General features: G+C 38.5%; 1 protein-coding gene across 5 annotated transcripts; it reads right to left on the bottom strand.

Moving 5' to 3' along the window:
* Positions 1–12,368: 12,368 nt before the first annotated feature.
* On the bottom strand, positions 12,369–19,642 carry LOC23687987 (neprilysin-11). 5 transcript variants are annotated; one of them, XM_021850148.1, is made up of 11 exons: positions 19,556–19,642; positions 15,264–15,323; positions 15,134–15,203; positions 14,430–15,080; positions 14,122–14,371; positions 13,477–14,064; positions 13,255–13,414; positions 13,151–13,199; positions 12,891–13,089; positions 12,660–12,824; positions 12,369–12,597 (listed from the first exon to the last, which is right to left on the bottom strand). In XM_021850148.1, exons 2-11 carry the CDS (start codon positions 15,292–15,294, stop codon positions 12,424–12,426), a joined length of 2,337 nt encoding a protein of 778 aa, XP_021705840.1. In that variant the 5' UTR covers positions 15,295–15,323; positions 19,556–19,642; the 3' UTR covers positions 12,369–12,423. The 5 variants fall into 5 exon arrangements, with proteins under 5 accessions (XP_021705840.1, XP_021705841.1, XP_011493449.1 ...); XM_021850149.1 differs by having other exon boundaries at positions 15,264–15,368; positions 19,556–19,632; XM_011495147.2 differs by having other exon boundaries at positions 15,264–15,298; positions 19,556–19,615.

Raw genomic sequence — 19,642 nt, 5'->3', positions numbered from 1 at the left:
AAATTGTATCGCTGCAGATTCAACAACATGTGTTGCAATCTACGAGGAGCCGACAACAGGGGCTTTCGGAAAACATTCACTAGCGGCTTGTGGTCCGTTTTTACGGTGACCATCGGATTACCGACAATGATCTGATCAAACTTCACACACGCAAAAAGAATCGCGAGTAGTTCTTTTTCAATTTGCGCGTAGTTTCTTTCAGTAGCAGTTAGTGTTCGCGACGCGTAACCAATCACACCGTTACGTTGAAACACCGCGACGCCCAATCCGAAACAACTTGCGTCACACTCCACTACCAACGGTTCGTTGGGATCGTAATACCGCAATGTTTTCGCATCTGACACTAGACTTTTCACTCGGTCGAATTCTTCTTGTTGGTCCGATGACCAAATCCACGGTTCTTTCTCGGAAATCAACTTTCGGAGCACACTGAAATTTTCACTCAAATTCGGCAGGAATCGGCACAAATAATTCACCATACCGATAAACCTATGAAGTTCCTTGCGGTTTTTTGGCACTGGATAGTTTTTGATTGTTTCCACCTTTGACTTGTCAGGTTTTAGTCCCTGGTCGGTCATCACATGTCCATAGAATTTCACCGCACTTTGGCACAACTTCAGTTTGCTCCGATTCAACTTCACTTCATTTTCCTCCAGCCGAACAAGAAGGTTTTCCAAACACTGGTTGTGATCGACGAGAGCTTCTTGCAAGGTGTCTCCGCAGCCGAACACTAGTATATCGTCCGCAATACACTCCACTCCATTCAATCCCTGTAATACCTCCTGCAGCTTCATTTGGAAGATCTCCGGTGCGGGACTAATCCCGAATGGAAGTCTGGTCCAACGGAATCTTCCGTACGGTGTCCAGAATGTAGTGAGACGACTGCTTTCCTCACTAAGAACCACATGCCAGAATCCTTTTCTGGCATCAACTGTTGTAAACACTTTAGCATTACCGAGCGCCGGTAAGATTTCGTCGACAGTCACAAACTGTAAGTTGGGTCGCTTCAGTGCTTGATTTAGTTGGATTGGATCCAAGCAGATTCTCAATGAAGCAGATTTGTCATGTCCTCGCTTGACTAGGACTATGTTACTCACCCACTCGGTGTGCCTGGGTTCTTTTGCTATTATTCCATCTCGCTCTAGGTTTTCTAACTCCTCCTTTAGTGCTGCACGTAATGCAACGGGGACCCGCCGCGGTGGTTGTATGCGTGGGGGTACGGAATCGTCAACCTCTAGAGATACTACGCCCGGAAACCGACCATAGCCTTCAAAAACGGATTTATGTTTGTTGATTATTTCCAAAGCACTTACCCGATACACGGTGAGCAAATCGGACCGAGATGGTTCAGCCGGTGAAAATGTGACTGCATTACAGAACTTTACAAATCCAAGTGTCTTGCTTGCGTTTGCCGACAGCAGAGGGATATGGTCCACTTTGACTACCTGGAACACCAACTTGTATCGTTTTCCGTTGCGTTTACAGCTGATCCGCGTCTCACCCAGAACTTGGATAGGATTCCCCCCGAAGCTCTGCAAGCGATATTTAGAAGGAGTGATCTCGTGTTGGTTTCCTTCAGCCATTTCTTCTAGAAACTTGAGACCGATGATGTTGGTATCCGCTCCTGTGTCTACTTCACACTGCACAGACTTCCATTTCCCGTTGAGTTTCAGATCCAATTCTGCTAACACTCTTCCTCCTGATCCGGAGTGGTCATAGATCTTCCGGATTTCTACTTCTTCCTCACTACTGTTGTCCTCACATTCACTTTCTTCTGCTGACGAACAGCTGGACAGCTCTGATTCACAGTTCTTCACCACTTTCACTGATTTCTTCTTTTTCTTCTTCTCATACTCTTCCTTGCAGACACGCTCAAAGTGATTCTTTCCTCCACATTTCTTGCACCGCTTGCCCCACGCTGGACATGTGCCTTTCGTGAACTGATGACGGTCACCACAGAATTTACAGCGGGGAAGTTTTGACGACGACGACTTCAATTTGTGCACTTCTCCTTTCGATTGTTCAGCTCGAGCTTCTCCGATCTCTTGATTCCGACAGAATGTAACCGCTTCCACTTCCGTGATATTAGTCTTGGTCAACATTTTCTGACGAAGATGCGGCCAACGATTTGCGGTAATAATTTTGAACGTTACCAATTCTGCTGAAAGATTACCCAACTTTGCTAGTCGCGCCAGGTGCTTTAGTCGGAGCACGAAATCCTCGATGGACTCCGCCGAGTGCTGCTGTGCCTCGAAAAAGTCAAGCCGGTCGATATTTACGTTTCTTTCGATGACGACTTTTGCTTTGATTGCTGCGACTGCCAACGTTAAATCTGCCTTTTCCTCAGCGGACAGCTCGAAATTGCTGTATTTCTTCAAAGCGGCTTGGCCAATTACCGACATGAGTAAACTTACTTTTCTCTCGTTATCCTCGGCCGGCCACTTATCTATTCCAACACTTTTGCCGTAATGCTCCCAGTTGGCGATAAAAAAATCGAAATTTTGTTCCATGTCACCTTCCACTGATAACGGTGGCGGAAGGGGAACAAACGCTGGCGCTCTGGCTGCGGCCGCCGGGGCAGCGTTCATTTGCTGCATTTGTTGCAGCATCGCATCGAACATTGCCTTCTGGCTTTGCATGTAGGCGTTAATCTCCTCTGGAGTCATTTTTGGTAACGGGAAAATCTTGGGATCGAAGCCGGAAAAAAACGAGCACTTTCTGATTTCGCGATGTAAACAAACCGCTCGGAAACGGACACTAATTCCGCGAATATGATGCCGTACCGCTTCGAAACCGACGTTTCCTCGACAAACTTTTCCGCGATTTATCAATGACGCCGGAAAATAGCTACGACACTTCTGACACCATGTTGAAAGACGTGTTTATTTCAGAAGGTAGCTTTATTCACTGAATGTTACAACGATGTCTTTTGACGTTTTGACAATGCACAGGGGTGTAGTTGGAATATTGAAGAGGGACATTATAATAAGCATTATAATAAGCACCGCAGCACCGTTGAATTGGTAACAGCACTAGTCTCTATGACGTCCATGATTTCTCGTCGGTGAGATCCCGGTTCATGTAATAAATCGGCGTATCGGAAGAGAAATGCTTCAAAGATGTCGGCTTATTCTGGATTACTGGAAAAAAATTGGATTCCTGGAAATTCCTGCAATTTGTGATAAGAGATTTTCTAATGTATTGTGATGAACTGGATTATAAGTATTCCTTACCATTTTTCTTGCCATTTCATGGTGATTATCAAACATTTATAAATGTTTCACAATCATTGAACACATTTTGAATACTGCGAAATAAATAATGCAATGGCGGTCCGACTTTCTGGTTTGTTTACCAATCTAAAATTTAAACATTTTGTCACTTTAATCAATATAGTAAAATTGTATCTGAAAAATATCTCCAAAATGTATTTATTGTATGATTTACAATGAATAAATATTGTTAAGTTCTAAAATGAATAAAATAAAGTCACTGGGTGAATTGAGTAAATTCTGAGTGTGGACTGCCCTTAAGGTGTTTCACAACTTTGCCAAAGATAACAACCATCCATTTTGTCTAAAAAATTAACTGTATTCTGACAAGTTACTATTAAAAGAGTGATTCCATTACCAGCTCTTGTACAGAACAGTCGCAATTGACTCTAATAAAATATTATTTTAGAATATAATATTCTGGCGACGAGTTGTTAAAGAATCCACTCTGGAATCTCGGAAAAGAAGAAGAGTGTCTTTATCGGGAGGAGAAGCATCAGCAAACCTCGGAGGTCAGATGTTTTCCGGCTCATTTTCCAGCAAAACCAGCAGTGGCGGAACAGAATGCTCGTCTAATGGCCATGATGGAACGTTTCAACAACCTAGAAGCTCCAGCCAGGATAGCAAGCGGCCCTGAATTCATCATTGAATCCCTAGCGTCAAACATTCGTGAGTTTTGCTACAATCCCGAGAACGGCTCAGTATTCGACCGATGGTACCAGAAAATGAAGACCTGAAGGATGGCGTTAATCTGGATGATTCAGCGAAGGCCCGTCTCCTAAGAAGCCTCAGCGTGAACGTGCATGACAAGTACGTGAACTTCCTGTTACCGAAGCATGATCAATATCTTCATAAAATTCCCCACAATCACATAAATTTGAATCCTTCATATCTATGCGATATAAATAGCTGTTGCATATGCAATGGTTCGATATTATTCGTGAAAAAGTGCAAACAAAATTTCTATTTGCAGATATATTTCTAAACCATGGGAATTTATCAACAAACGGACAAATAGAATTACACCAACGTCCTTTAACACTTGAATTACAAAACTGTTGCCAATTATCCATGCAATATTTATTAAGTTTTGAATGATGTTCTGAAGCAAAAATTTCTCTATTATAAGTAATCCCACTTGCAACACCTAATTTAGCCAAAGAATCAGCTTGTTCATTGCCATAAATATTACAATGAGCAGGAACCCACAAAAATTTAATAAAAAATCCTTTAGTATATAAATCGTATAAAAGATTTTTAAGCTCCAAAAGAATGTGATGAGTTTTTGAATTGAATTTTATAGAGTTAAACGCATGAAGAGAACTCAAACTATTAGAACATATTATTGTCATGTCTACCTATCTCAAGTGATATTAATTATTCTGCCTTTTGGCTTGGTACCTTTTATCTGTTCGTACCTACGGTATTTCTGAGCTATAAGTACTGGCTGCAGTTGGCGCAGAAGAGAGACTTCCCGAACTGTGGACTGATTAACATATTATTTTATTCTTTATTTTCAGGATATAAAAGTGGCGACGAGGATCATGGAAACGTGTGTTGAAGATAATCGATTTTCTTTGGGGTGGCGAATTGCCAATTGTATCTATTTTTGAAAGTGTGGTGAAATTGCCAATTGTATCTGTTTTTGAAAGTGTGGTGAAATTGCCAATTTGTGTTGAACCAAATTGTTCTTCAGAGCTGACGAAATTGTCGTTTATTGTGAACATAGTTGTTCTTTTGTGAAGCGGTTGCTGTATGGAGATGAACGAAATTGTTCTTTAGTGTTGACGAATTTGTCAAATGTAATGTTGAGCAGTAAAATCCAATGATTTGAATGTTTTGTTGTAGTCTTGGAATTAGCAAATTTGCGTATTTGAGTATAATGAGTTGTTGCAACTTGTAGCTGGCTTTTAAAGAGTTATTAGAAAGTTTCTAAAGGGGAAAGGACTGTCATGTCTACCTATCTCAAGTGATATTAATTATTCTGCCTTTTGGCTTGGTACCTTTTATCTGTTCGTACCTACGGTATTTCTGAGCTATAAGTACTGGCTGCAGTTGGCGCAGAAGAGAGACTTCCCGAACTGTGGACTGATTAACATATTATTTTATTCTTTATTTTCAGGATATAAAAATTATAAATATGTTCGGAGTAAAGGGTCTTATCAAGTTACATGCAAAATATAATGCGGTTAGCTCAGCTATGAATATAGAACAAGGATTTTGTAATTTAAAAAAATGAGCAAAATGATTATTGAAAGCTCCAAAGCCAGCAACATTTTGAATTAAAGACCAATCAGTGAAATAGAATTGATCATGACTAATTTGAAAATTTGAAGTTTCGTTTAAATAATAAATTCGCATGACGAGGATGTTCATTTTTTGGAATTTGTTTCAATTCTTCATATACAGTCGACTCTCCACAACTCGATATTCTATAACTCGATATACTCTATAACTCGATGGATTTTTCGGTCCCTTCAAATTTCCATACATCGTGCTCTCCATAAGTCGATATTTCTATAACTCGATATCTCCACTAGTCGATGTCACGTGGGAGGTAATTTTCTCTCCATAACTCGATATATATTTAAAAACCATTCTTATTTGAGGAAACAAGGTCAATCCATGTTTGGAGGTGAATAAATACTTGCAGGTTGTAATAAAAGTTGAAAAAGATGAAAAAAATGTTAGTAACAGTAAGGTGATTTTTCGAGCATTTCGAAAAACGTCTTCAAATAACAAATTGTAAAATACTATCAACAAAATAATATTGCTTTCTTACAGAAGTGATCATATATGTATTGGAAATACAGAAATTTGTTCCTTCGATTTTGTGATTTTTTGTGTTGATATATTCTATAACTCGATAATTCTATAAGTCGATGGTCCCTTGAATATCGAGTTATGGAGAGTCGACTGTAAAATGAAATCAATAAGGGGACGAAGAGTATGAATATCAATACTATAATTTTGGAATCCAGGGGAAGAAATTGGCGTTAAATTTTCATTTAAACAATAGATAAAGGAACTTAATATTTTACTTGTAGGATTAATTTCATTTAAAGATTTTAAAACATCAATGATCGGATGCTTATATGAAAATCATTGCAAGATAAATTTGCAATTTAATTTTTGAAAACGAATCTTAAGAGATTCAATACCAGCTAATACTTCAATAAATTGAGTATGAGTTGAATTCAAGAGCTTTAAACAAATTCTTAAACATCGAAATTGTATTTTTTCAAGTTTTGAGAAATGAGTTTGAACAGCATTTCCAAATGTAAAACAACCATATTCCATAACAGAACGAATAGTTGTTTTGTAAAGAGTAATTAAATCAGAAGGATGAGCACCCCACCAAGTACCAGTAACCGTTCGAAGGAAGTTTATTCTTTTCGAACAAACTTTTTGAATGTATGAAATGTGACTTGCCTAATTTAATTTTGAATCAAACCATAGACCAAGATATTGATAATCAAAAACCTGTTCAATGTGATGTCCATTTAGATTATACCTAATATTAATTGTTGAATGCTTTCTTGAAAAAATAATGTATTTCGTTTTTGGAACTGAAAATATAAAACCATTGTCAAATGCCCAGGTATCAATATTGTCCAATGCAGTTTGCATAAAATGTCTGATAATTTCTCTATTTTTACCACTAATAGATAAAACATTATCATCACCAAACTGTTCGGATGTTCGGACCTCTTCAGAGAGACGCACTTGATGATTTGTGCTTTAAATCTTGAAGCTGAAAAAGGTTTATTTAAATTATGTTTGATCAACTAAGATTATAGCAAACTCACAATTTAGTCTCGTTAACTTGATGAATATCCAACAAACATACGATTTCAATGAGCTGACTCCGAATTCACAGATCTACCAAAACATTTAAATTTAAGTATAGTGATGTACAGAGTTATAATAATTCATCTAACTTACAAATCGATCTTTTACAATCCAATTCAACAACTAGATTTGTTTTAAGTGAATATCTGAATGAAGAGAATACTACCTATTTCACTGACATCTCGCTAGTAATCACTGTCATACACTGTAAACTCGGCAGTACCCATTAAAGTATAAAAAATGTCCACTTTTTGCTGATATATGGAGCTGTCAAAATGATGGGTAATTTTCAATTTTGAATAGAGGGTATTATTTGCCCATTTTATAGTTCCGAGGGTTTACTCTTTAATGGGTGAAAATTTACTTCAACTTGTAGGTACATACAACCAACAGTTGGAGCAAAATTTTTAGACAGATAGAACAAGAAGTTTAAAATGTAGGTAAGAAAAATAAAATGTGTTTACTATCCTATAAATAGACTAATAAAATATACATTATGTTTTAAATGCAGGATATACACCACAAGATCAAATCGGAACTTGCAATGTTCTCCATCGGCGGGTCGAACATATTAGGCATATGAATATCACGATGTTCCAGGCGACGTATCCATCATGAGCTGGATAACATCTTATTACGATTCTGCATTACCTAACATATGAAAAAATGATTAAATAAAGTTTATTAGTTCATCACTGAAGTCATTGATTAGTTTCAGCATCTTAAACTGTGCATGATTTAAAATCCGACAATAAAATGATTTTTGAAAACAAATTAAAGGGTGTATTTTACCCATTATCCATATCAATCCAATCCAAATAGTGGGTAAAATTTACTCCTTAAACTGACGTACAAGCCGTTTACTCTTTAATGAGTAAAGGCCCTTTACTCTTTTTATGAGTTAAACTAGTTTCTCTCAAAGAGGGTACTTTTTTACCCTTTAAAGGGTACTTTGGTCTTATATATCTATATTGAAGTTTGCTATTAACACTTTAAGTCTATCAATTTTATTAATGATACTGCGACATTTTCACTGCAATATTTTCAAAATATTTGAATTATTTGGAGCCATTAAGATGAAAAAAGAGGTGCAATGAGGGGTCCAAATGCGTTCAATTTATTCAAAATAGAAGCCAAGAAAGGTAGAATCATTTTAATTATTTTTTTTCCCAAAAATCACTGAGATTCAAAGAAATAACTAATTCTTCTAATATTTTTAAAATTGAACTACAGTGGGATTCCGTTTTTGGCAACAAAGATGAAATTTTCAGTTGCTAAAAACGGAGCCGTGCCAAAATCGGAACCTATTTTTTTAATTTTATTTTTCAATTATTGGTGTTCAAAACATCATTAGACTATTGATACATCATCCTTATGGAGTCATATGATATCGAGACTACGGAACGGTCCACTTTAATGCCGATTTCCGAAGGGTTGAACTATGCTATAAATCTATAGACCCTTAAGGTTAATTTTGACATACGTTCTACATACTTTTCATCGCTTAACTATCTTCAATGATTTTTATAAGCTTTATGCGCACTATTTGTATGTGTGGGCCATGTGAAATCAATAATCGCATAAGTGAAGTTTATTCAAGAACTGGAAATTTCCTTGAAACTATGTTGCAATACAATAAAAACAATGTAATCTATTATTGCAGTCTGTAATATTAAGAAAATCGTATTTACAATAAAATGATCTGGGTTTCACAAGATTGCATGAGTTTTTAATGTATTGAATATTAAACATCTGTTTAATTTTAAGACTCTCGCAAAAAAAATAACAAAATTCGATATGTTAGAATGGCTGCTTTAATTTATGTTTCTGACAAAGTAAAGCATCTCATAGTGAATGATTGACTGCAGTCAATAGGGCAAACATAAACAACTACATTCCATTATGCATAAATGCAGCCCGTAATTTCGTAGAATACACATGTAAGCTTCTTATATTTTTTTTAAAAATGAGTTTTAATGGTTGCATTTTTAGAAGTTTAGCTTGATATATGTTATGAAGTTACCTTAAGAAATCATCGAAAATTTACAGGATCATGCTATAAAACTTCAAGAACCCAACAGAAATCTTCAGGTGCTCGTAAGGTAACTACAGGAACACGCTTGACTCTTAAGCATCTTGCTAGAAATCTACATGGTCCTTCCTTGAAATCTCAGGATCTCGCTTAAAGGTTGGCCGAAAAAAAATCTAAAGATTCCACTGCGATATTGGTGAAAATTTTCAAGTCTCCAACCAAAATTTTCAAAAGTTTATGTTTCCCAAGTTACCACTAGTACTCCCAAGATTTTACCAGAAATACTAAAATTCCGCAGAATCTAGCTATGAATTCACAGGACGCCATAGAAATATTTAGAGTTTATTAGGAATTATCATGTATCGCTCAGCACAATTAACATCCCAGTGTCCGCTAGGAATCTCCAGACATCTTCAAGAATCCTTTGAGAGTTCTGAGAAGCTCCCTAAAACCTAGAATCTCTTAAGCATTATCCAGAGTACTCATAGACGTAAGGAACATTTTGATTATTTTATGGGACCCGCATCTTTGATTGAACATCTCGTATAGAATGTTGGATTGTCTCTTAAAAAATCTTTTTACAAAGAGGGAACGTACTAAATAGAGGTAAAATTACAATAAAGATTGTAAAATTGAAGAATAATAATTAAAACACTCTCAATAGTATGTATCGCATGTTTCAATGATATTTATGAGAATAAAGTGTAATTTGAACTGTGTTCGCATTAGTCATGGAATAACGCAGTTTATTTTATGAAACTCCTAAAAAGTTAAGATGCTTGACTTTTGTTTTATTTTTTTTATTATTTATTTTATTATTTTTGCATAAACAATGTGTGTAATTCCAAATTTATGATTGAAACTCTGTGTGAGTAATAAACTGTTGCTCCTAGGCTAGTGTCCAATCTACCAAGTATACCGTAACTACGCCATCGCTCTTTTGTCACTGCTTGTGCTATGTTCGAACGAGCTGTTCCAAATATGAAGAAACATATTTTTTATGCGTATCACCTACTGGCAGACTCAAATGGGCTGGCCACACAGTATGGATTCCTGAAAAAAGTGGTTGGTCTATAGTTGAGATACTGGTGGAGATTATTGACCTTATGGAACGTTGCGAATGCATGACCAATGACCATCCCTAAGTAAAAAAGCACGTACGATAGTCCTTAGTAGTTGATGGAATTTGAGGAAGTATCGACGAAGATGGAGCTTTGGAATGTAATTAGTTTGTCTCTGACCTGTTGTTCAAATGACTAAAGTAACAACAACGATAATACTTACAAAAACTTACAATTTTTAATGGTATTCAAAAATTTTGCCAAAAACGGATGCATTTTGTTGCCTAAATCGGGGGTGCCAAAAATGGAGCATACCAAAAACGGAATCCCACTGTATCAGAATTTTCATTCTCATTAATCTTATCAGTTTGCTTAAATTTTTCATCAGAAGAAGTATTGTGACGTCATCGTAGATTAGTTCATAAATTCTTTTGTTCTTTTGACTTTTACTGTGCGCCGTGTGTAGGTGCTGTCTCGCTCTCTCTCACGGGCAACTTGAAAACAGGGCGCACAGTAAAAGTCAAACGTTTTATAGTATGCATAGGCTCATGTCAGATAGGAAAAACCCCAATGTTGAAAAGATGACAAGATTTCATTAGGCGCCATCCACAAATTACGTAACGCTCTAGGGGGAGGGGGGAGTAGGCTCAAGCGTTACGGACCATACATAAATTTAAAATTTTTCATACAAAAAGCGTTACGGAGGGGGGGGAGGGGGTCAAAAATTTTAAATTTTAGCGTTACGTAATAAATGGATGCCGCCTTAAACATTTAAGGACCCTATTCTGTTTTTTTAAACACAAAGTTGAGTTCTTTCAACCCAAACATAAGAAAAACTGCATTTATCCAAATTTGGCTTATTGGGCCAATTTTCCCTCAATGGGTAGATGCAGCTATCTCTATTTTTAACAATTTTCGTAAGGATGAAAGGGAACATCGAGATATTTTGGGTTGAAAGTATAATCGATATACCCAATTTTGGGTAGAGTAAATTCAAATGTTAGGTAAAAATCTCAAAACGATTTTTCCATTAGTTACACGGAAAATAAATTGTAAAGAATGTTTTTTCAAAAGTACTACAAAATCTAATTTATTTTTATTGTCAAAAATCGGTAACCTGAAGAAGTTTCAAGAAAAATAGGGATAGGGATGTTGAAAAATAAAAATAAAATATAGAAAATCTAATATCAAAATTCATAAATTTGCAAATAAAAATAAATGATAGTCCAAAACGTGTTTAGATAAATTTTAGATAATGAAAAATGATACTTAGATCGAAAAAAAAAATGGGTATTAGAGGGTTAAGATGCTGGAAATGCCCGCAATAGTTATTTGGTCCTGGATCCATTGCATTGCTGCAAAACCAAAATCCTTCAAAAGTTTCCTAAATATATGGCATTACGTACCCATTTTTAGTTATAGAATCCAGTCTGGTATGCTAACCTGACTGTCAGTCATCCGCATTGTCAAACATACTTCGTTTTACGGTACAGGTCGGACTCGATTATCCGAAGTTTCAATTTTTTTTCACTCCGGATAATCAAATCCTCCGAATAATCGAATCACTAAGAAAAAAAAATGAAATCTTCGATAGAAGAACTTAAATATTATCTTTTTTTTCAGTGTTTTATTTATATGATGCGGTTACGTAGCTAGAAATTATTTATTTCTAGGAACAGTAGGGGTCATTACAAGAACGGGTCGGATTCGCTAGATGGAAGGCAGTCGTGTTCCAACCAGCGAACCCCTGACAAAAACAACATTCAATGATCCATTCCGGATAATCGAATCCCGGATAATCGAGTCCCCGGATAATCGAGTCCGACCTGTAGTACATATCAAGCGTGTGCTAGAAAAAGGGCGTAGGTCGCAAGATCGATTTCTCTTCACCGATCCTCTCTTCTGTGAATAAAGGTGACAAGATGCGGGTTTGTCAGCATTTTTCACCTCAGGACGCAAGATTGCATCGCAGCCTAGCGTCCTGAAGTGAAAAAATGCCAACAAATCCGCTTCTTGCCACCTTTATTCACAGAAGAGAGGATCGATGAAGAGAAATCGATCATGCGACTAACGCCCTTATTCTAGCACACGCTTGATATTTGAATCAATTCTTAAAGAGTTGATAATGGAAATTTCATTGAAAAAATAAAATTACAGATTAAAATTGTATTTGTATGATTTTGAAACAACATTTTTCCCGGTAGCTTCACCAAACTCGACACTTCTGTTCCGGGTTCATCTTGCTGTTGAGCGGGCACTTGAAAGCCTCACCAAACTCCGCCATGCTACTCAGCGCTCCTATGACGCGATACTTCGATGGGCTATGTTCGTCTTCTAGCTGGAATTTGACCTGCGATGGCCTTATCGTTTCACAGTATTGCTGAAAAGTATGGAGTTGGGTGAAAGTTTGCATTTCTGAAGGTTTCTTCATCTACTTCTTACATTACCATACGAAATGAAGAACAGCTGTTCGTGGGTGAAGTCATTGAACCCTGGCAGGACGGGTTCAGGACCGTTTCGCTTAACGTACGCTCGATAAGCCCGCAACGCTTCCCGAAGTCCGCCGTGATCGGCGATGTTCTCTCCCAGGGTAAGCGTTCCATTCAACTGAGAAATAGAAGTTCCGTTTGAAAACTCATTTTCAAGAAGATCTGTATAATAGATTGTTCATACGAAAGCATTTGCCTCTGGAACGAAGAACGAACTGTATAGCTCTTCCAGACATTTGGCACGTTTATCATACTCGTGAATCGTATCGTTCGACCACCAGCGCTCCTCGTTTCCGTCTTTGTCGTAGTCGCGGCCTTCGTTATCGAAACCGTGGGTAATCTCATGTCCTAGGGTCTCTCCGAGAGCACCGTAGTTAAGAGCCCTGTAATTCCAAAGAATAAGCCTGTTTGATGGAAAAGCGAAGAACGCACTGCTAGACTTACTCCAATCCAAGGTGGTAGAACGGGTACTGAATTATGGCTATGGGAATAACTGCAAGGGGCTAGATGTTCAAAATGTAGTTCAGGAATATATCAAGTAGACTCACCGATAACATTACGATTTATGAAATTGTATGCATTGACTTCCGTAGGGTCCGCATCCCACATCCGACTGTTATCTACACGCCACGTACGGAGCCATTCCGCATTCAGAGCCTCCAGGGCATTGATCCAGTTCTGCAAATGATGAGTTGGACTGATCTGAAACTGTATCATTCGATTGAGTTAACGTGAGTTGTGCAACCTTAGCATTAATGAACCCCCCATACCCCTCGATAATGCTTTTCCAGTTTTCCGACGTCCAGAACCCACTCGGGGAATCCGATCAACGACTTCATGACTTTAGACTTTTCCAGCGAAGCGTACTTGGTGTAGGCATCCATCCAGTCCGTTTCCAGGATCATTTGGTCGAACTCCGTCCGTATGTTGGTCACCATCTGCTCTACACGGGGTTTAGTTCGCTCAAGGAAGTCCCTGTCCGCGATGGTGTAGCTAACGGCCAATCCCATCAGTTTGTGGACGACCTGGGCGCAATCCTCTTCCGATACGGCTTTGTTGAACTTGTGGTCCACCAGGAATGAAGCCACCGTTTTCCAGATATAGAGTTCGATCAAAGGTAGTGGTTGATTGGAGATTACGTCGATGAGCTTCCCGAAGGTTTTGACATTTTCGGAGGTGAGTTGAAGTTGCTCATCATTGGATGGTTGAACATCGGGATGGTCGGCGAAAAGAACGTCCACGTAGCGTTGCCATATAGGATAGGGTTTCTTGGGTTTGATGTGCGCATCCGTCGCATTTTGAAGCTGTTCAACAGTGTAGTACACGATGTCATCGCTGTCATCTTCCAAATTTTGTTTCTGAAATATATGTTGTGGATTAAGTCGTAGTGGACGTCAATTCATTGGAAAGCGAACCTTGGGAAGAGAATTTTGGAATTTCTTAAACTCTTCAGCAAGAAATGACATTTTATCTCTTATTTCGTCAGTTTTTATGTCCGTGTTGATCAAACCGACAAGTCTAGCAAAAGCTCTAGCTAACACCCTCAACTCCTTGTCGTCTTCGCTTTCGTGCTCTCCCGTTCCCTCAGTCTTTCCAGAATTCAGTGTAGATGGTGGTCTCCGATTTTGGTTCGCCTTCCGCCGTCCTTTATCCCATTCGTAGGTTCTGTTGAAGACATAAATTGGTTAACCACGTGGCAATCAAACGTTCAACAAAAACCAACGGAAACTCAAACTCCTCCGGACTGTAGTCGTACTCTAGGGTTAACCGATTCCGATTCTGGTCTCGATGATCTGGTTCAAAGGTGAACCCCAAAAGGACGTTGAGTCCCAACTTCCGCTGTATCTTCGCCACCGAGCTGATCCAGTCGAACTCGTACTCCTGATTCGTGATCTCCGAGTTGTTCAGAAGAGTTGGAATCACTGGGAGGTCAAGTTCTTTCAGGAATCGTCGAACGGCCGTGTAACCGTAGTGTTTGCGGTAGGCTTTCCCGAGGCACGCTCTGTACATGAACTTGGCCTGGGCGACCGGCTTCGGGTCCGCCTGGGTGACGTTGGTATCCAGGTGACCTCGGATGATACGGTAGACCTTGGTTTGCCGCTCGTTGTACCAGCTGTGGGTGCCGTGTCGCTCCGGACGTGGATGATCGTCCGCCCAGTTTCCGCAGACGTACGAGTAGAAGTCCTCACAAGGATCTACGTTGAGGTCCATGTTCTGTTTGAAGGCGGCTGCCGAGCGGAGACATTCCTTGCTGTGGCAGACGTTCGGTAGTTTGGATACATAGTAGTAGATGGCGTAGATGATTAGGGACAGGAAGACTACAGCAACGATGAGAATGCAGATGAAGAATCGTCGACAGATGACGTGGCAGGAGCTAGAAGGAGGACAGGTTGAAGAATGAAATGGGTCGTGACTTGGCTCCAATACTTTTCTTGAGAAACGGACGTTGCCTTCGGTAGGAATATCTTGAATTTGGCGCCTGTCTCTACGTTATCGGCTGAAAGCGAAAAAGATATTTGCAAAGAAATATTCTTATTGTTAATGCATCCCAACATACCAACGAACTTATCTTCAGCATGTGATTCCATTTGGCTTTAAAATTTGCGAGTTAGACGAGCTAATGTACATATCAGTTGAATATATCAGGCAATACTGCCTTTGACTAAGATTTTTTTTTTTCGAGATCCGGAGTGGATTTCGTTCAAAACTTTGAGAGGATTTCCTTCGAAATCCTGTGAAGTTTTCTTTCGAAATCCTGAGAGGATTTTCTTCGAAATCCTGAGATTTCCTTTGAAATCCTGAGCGGATTCCCTTTGAAATCATGAGAGGATTTCCTTCAAAATCTTGAAAGGATTTCCTTCGATATCCTGAGAGTATTTCCTTCGAAATTCTGAGAGAATTTCTTTCAAAATACTGAGAGGATTTCCTTCGAAATCCTAAGAAGATTTCCTTCGAAATCCTGAGAGGAATTCTTTCGAAATCCTGAGAGGATTTCTTTTGACATCCTGAGAGGATTCCTTTTGAAATCTTGTGAGGTTTTTCTTCGAAATCCTGAGAGGATTTTCTTCTAAATCCTGAGATTTTCTTCTAAATCATGAGCGGATTTCCTTCGAAATCCTTCGAAATTCTGAGATATTCCTTCAAAATCCTGAGAGGATTTCCTTCGAAATCCTGAGAGGATTTCCTTCGAAATACCGAGAGGATTTCTTTTGAAATTATGAGAGGATTTCGTTCGAAATTATGAGAGGATTTCCTTCGAAATCCCGAGAGGATTTCTTTCGAAATTATGAGAGGATTTCCTTCGAAATCCTGAGAGGATTTCCTTAGAAATCCTGAGAAGATTTCCTTCGAAATCCTTGAAAGGATTTTCTTTGAAATCCTTGAAAGGATTTTCTTTGAAATCCTTGGATGGATTCCCTTCGAAATCCTTGGAAGAATTTCCTTCGAAATTCTGAGAGGATTTCCTTCGAAATCCCGAGAGGATTTCTTTTGAAATTATGAGAGGATTTCGTTCGAAATTATGAGAGGATTTCCTTCGAAATCCTTGGAAGGATTTCCTTCGAAATCCTTGGAAGGATTTCCTTCGAAATCCTTGGAAGGATTTCCTTCGAAATCCTTGGAAGGATTTCCTTCGAAATCCTTGGAAGGATTTCCTTCGAAATCCTTGGAAGGATTTCCTTCGAAATCCTTGGAAGGATTTCCTTCGAAATCCTTGGAAGGATTTCCTTCGAAATCCTTGGAAGGATTTCCTTCGAAATCCTTGGAAGGATTTCCTTCGAAATCCTTGGAAGGATTTCCTTCGAAATCCTTGGAAGGATTTCCTTCGAAATCCTTGGAAGGATTTCCTTCGAAATCCTTGGAAGGATTTTCTTCGAAATCCTTGAAAGGATTTCCTTCGAAATCCTTGGAAGGATTTCCTTCGAAATCCTTGGAAGGATTTCCTTAAAATCCTCGGAAGGATTTCCTTCCAATTCCTTAGAAGGATTTCCTTCGAAATCCTGAGACGATTTCCTTCAAAATCCTGAGAGGATTTCCTTCGTAATCCTTGAAAGATATCTTTCAAAAATCATGAGAGGATTTCCTTCGAAATCCTGAGAGGATTTCCTTCGAATTACCGAGAGGATTTCTTTTGAAATTATGAGAGGATTTCGTTCGAAATTATGAGAGGATTTCCTTCGAAATCCCGAGAGGATTTCTTTCGAAATTATGAGAGGATTTCTTTCGAAATCCTGAGAGGATTTCCTTAGAAATCCTGAGAAGATTTCCTTCGAAATCCTTGAAAGGATTTTCTTTGAAATCCTTGAAAGGATTTTCTTTGAAATCCTTGGATGGATTCCCTTCGAAATCCTTGGAAGAATTTCCTTCGAAATTCTGAGAGGATTTCCTTCGAAATCCCGAGAGGATTTCTTTTGAAATTATGAGAGGATTTCGTTCGAAATTATGAGAGGATTTCCTTCGAAATCCTTGGAAGGATTTCCTTCGAAATCCTTGGAAGGATTTCCTTCGAAATCCTTGGAAGGATTTCCTTCGAAATCCTTGGAAAGATTTCCTTCGAAATCCTTGGAAGGATTTCCTTCGAAATCCTTGGAAGGATTTCCTTCGAAATCCTTGGAAGGATTTCCTTCGAAATCCTTGGAAGGATTTCCTTCGAAATCCTTGGAAGGATTTCCTTCGAAATCCTTGGAAGGATTTCCTTCGAAATCCTTGGAAGGATTTCCTTCGAAATCCTTGGAAGGATTTCCTTCGAAATCCTTGGAAGGATTTCCTTCGAAATCCTTGGAAGGATTTCCTTCGAAATCCTTGGAAGGATTTCCTTCGAAATCCTTGGAAGGATTTCCTTCGAAATCCTTGGAAGGATTTCCTTCGAAATCCTTGGAAGGATTTCCTTCGAAATCCTTGGAAGGATTTCCTTCGAAATCCTTGGAAGGATTTCCTTCGAAATCCTTGGAAGGATTTCCTTCGAAATCCTTGGAAGGATTTCCTTCGAAATCCTTGGAAGGATTTCCTTCGAAATCCTTGGAAGGATTTCCTTCGAAATCCTTGGAAGGATTTCCTTCGAAATCCTTGGAAGGATTTCCTTCGAAATCCTTGGAAGGATTTCCTTCGAAATCCTTGGAAGGATTTCCTTCGAAATCCTTGGAAGGATTTCCTTCGAAATCCTTGGAAGGATTTCCTTCGAAATCCTTGGAAGGATTTCCTTCGAAATCCTTGGAAGGATTTCCTTCGAAATCCTTGGAAGGATTTCCTTCGAAATCCTTGGAAGGATTTCCTTCGAAATCCTTGGAAGGATTTCCTTCGAAATCCTTGGAAGGATTTCCTTCGAAATCCTTGGAAGGATTTCCTTCGAAATCCTTGGAAGGATTTTCTTCGAAATCCTTGGAAGGATTTCCTTCGAAATCCTTGGAAGGATTTCCTTCGAAATCCTTGGAAGGATTTCCTTAAAATCCTCGGAAGGATTTCCTTCCAATTCCTTAGAAGGATTTCCTTCGAAATCCTGAGACGATTTCCTTCAAAATCCTGAGAGGATTTCCTTCGTAATCCTTGAAAGATATCTTTCAAAAATCATGAGAGGATTTCCTTAGAAATCCTGAGAGAATTTTCTTCGAAATCTTGAGACGATTTTCTTCGAAATCCTTAGAAGATTTCGTTCAAAATCCTTGAAGGATTTCCTTCGAAATCCTGAGAGGATTTTTTTTCGAAATTCTGAGAGTATTTCCTTTGAAGTCGTCCCGAGAGGATTTTCTGCGAAATCCTGAGAGGATTTTGTTCGAAATCCTGAAAGAATTCCCTTCGAAATCTTGAGTGGACTTCTTTAAAAATCCTGAGAGCATTTCCTTTCATTTTCTCGAAATCCTTAGAGGAATTCCCTCGAAATTCTAAGAGGATTCCCTTCAAAATCCTGAGAACATTTACTTCGAAAAACTGAGAGGATTTTCTTCGAAAACCTGAGAGGTTTCCTTCGAAATCCTGAAAATATTTCCTTTGAAATCTTGAGTAGACTTCCTTCGAAATCCTGAGAAGAATTAGCCCGAAATTCTAAAAGGATCTCCTTTGAGTTTTCTTTGAAATCTTGAGTCGATTTTCTTCGAAAACCTGAGAGGATTTCCTTCGAAAATCTTAGCGGATTTTCATCGAAATCCTGAGAGGATTTTCTTCGAAATCCTAAAAAGAATTGCTTTGTAAACCTGTGGGGATTTCCTTCAAAATCCTGAGGAGATTGCCTTCGAAATCCTAAGTGGATTTCCTTCAAAATCCTGAGAAGATTTCCTTCAAAATTCAGATAGGGTTTTCTCTACAACTCTGAGAGGATTTCCACCGAAATCCTGAGAGGATTTCCTTCAAAATCCTAATTGGGTTTTCTTCGTAATCCTGAGAAGATTCTCTTCGAAATTCTTGAAGGATTTTTTTTTCAAAACTGAGAAAATATCATCCTTAGCCTTGCGAGGATTTCCTAAGAAATCCTGAGAAGATTTCATTCGAAATCTTAAGAAGATTTCCTTTGAAATCTTAGGAGGATTGCCTTCGAAATCTGGAGATGTTTTCCTTCGAAATATTTAAAAGAATACTTTTAAAATTGGATTGAAATAATGAAAGGATTTTCATCAATATCTTCAGAGTTGCAGGACGAGTCCCTTTGAATTCCTAAGAGGTTTTCCCTCGAAATCCTGAGAGGATTTCCTTTGAAATCCTGGAAGGATCTCGATTTCCTTCGTAATCCTTGTAAGGATTTCCTCTGAAATCCAAAAACGATTGCCTTCATAATCCTTGGAAGGTTTTCCTTCGATTCTTTGAGAATTTTGCTTGCTATCTCTATTAAGATTTCACGATTCAAATAATTACTGCACGCACAATGAAAAACTACACTTTGAAACCACTTCTAATAGTTGTCAGATCTGTATAACTTGAAAGTTTAAACTAAGTCATCGAGAGCTGTCG

Source organism: Aedes aegypti, chromosome 3 (genome assembly GCF_002204515.2).
Source record: "Aedes aegypti strain LVP_AGWG chromosome 3, AaegL5.0 Primary Assembly, whole genome shotgun sequence".
NCBI lineage: Eukaryota > Metazoa > Arthropoda > Insecta > Diptera > Culicidae > Aedes > Aedes aegypti.
This window is presented reverse-complemented; position numbering and strand designations above follow the sequence as displayed.

Coding starts and splice junctions, on each gene's coding strand:
- LOC23687987 (XM_021850148.1), bottom strand. CDS start 15,294: ATGGAATCACATGCTGAAGATAAGTTCGTTG. Junction 13,200..13,254: donor CATAAATCGTAATGTTATCG/GTGAGTCTACTT, acceptor AGCCCCTTGCAG/TTATTCCCATAGCCATAATT. Junction 12,598..12,659: donor TCTTCATTTCGTATGGTAAT/GTAAGAAGTAGA, acceptor CATACTTTTCAG/CAATACTGTGAAACGATAAG.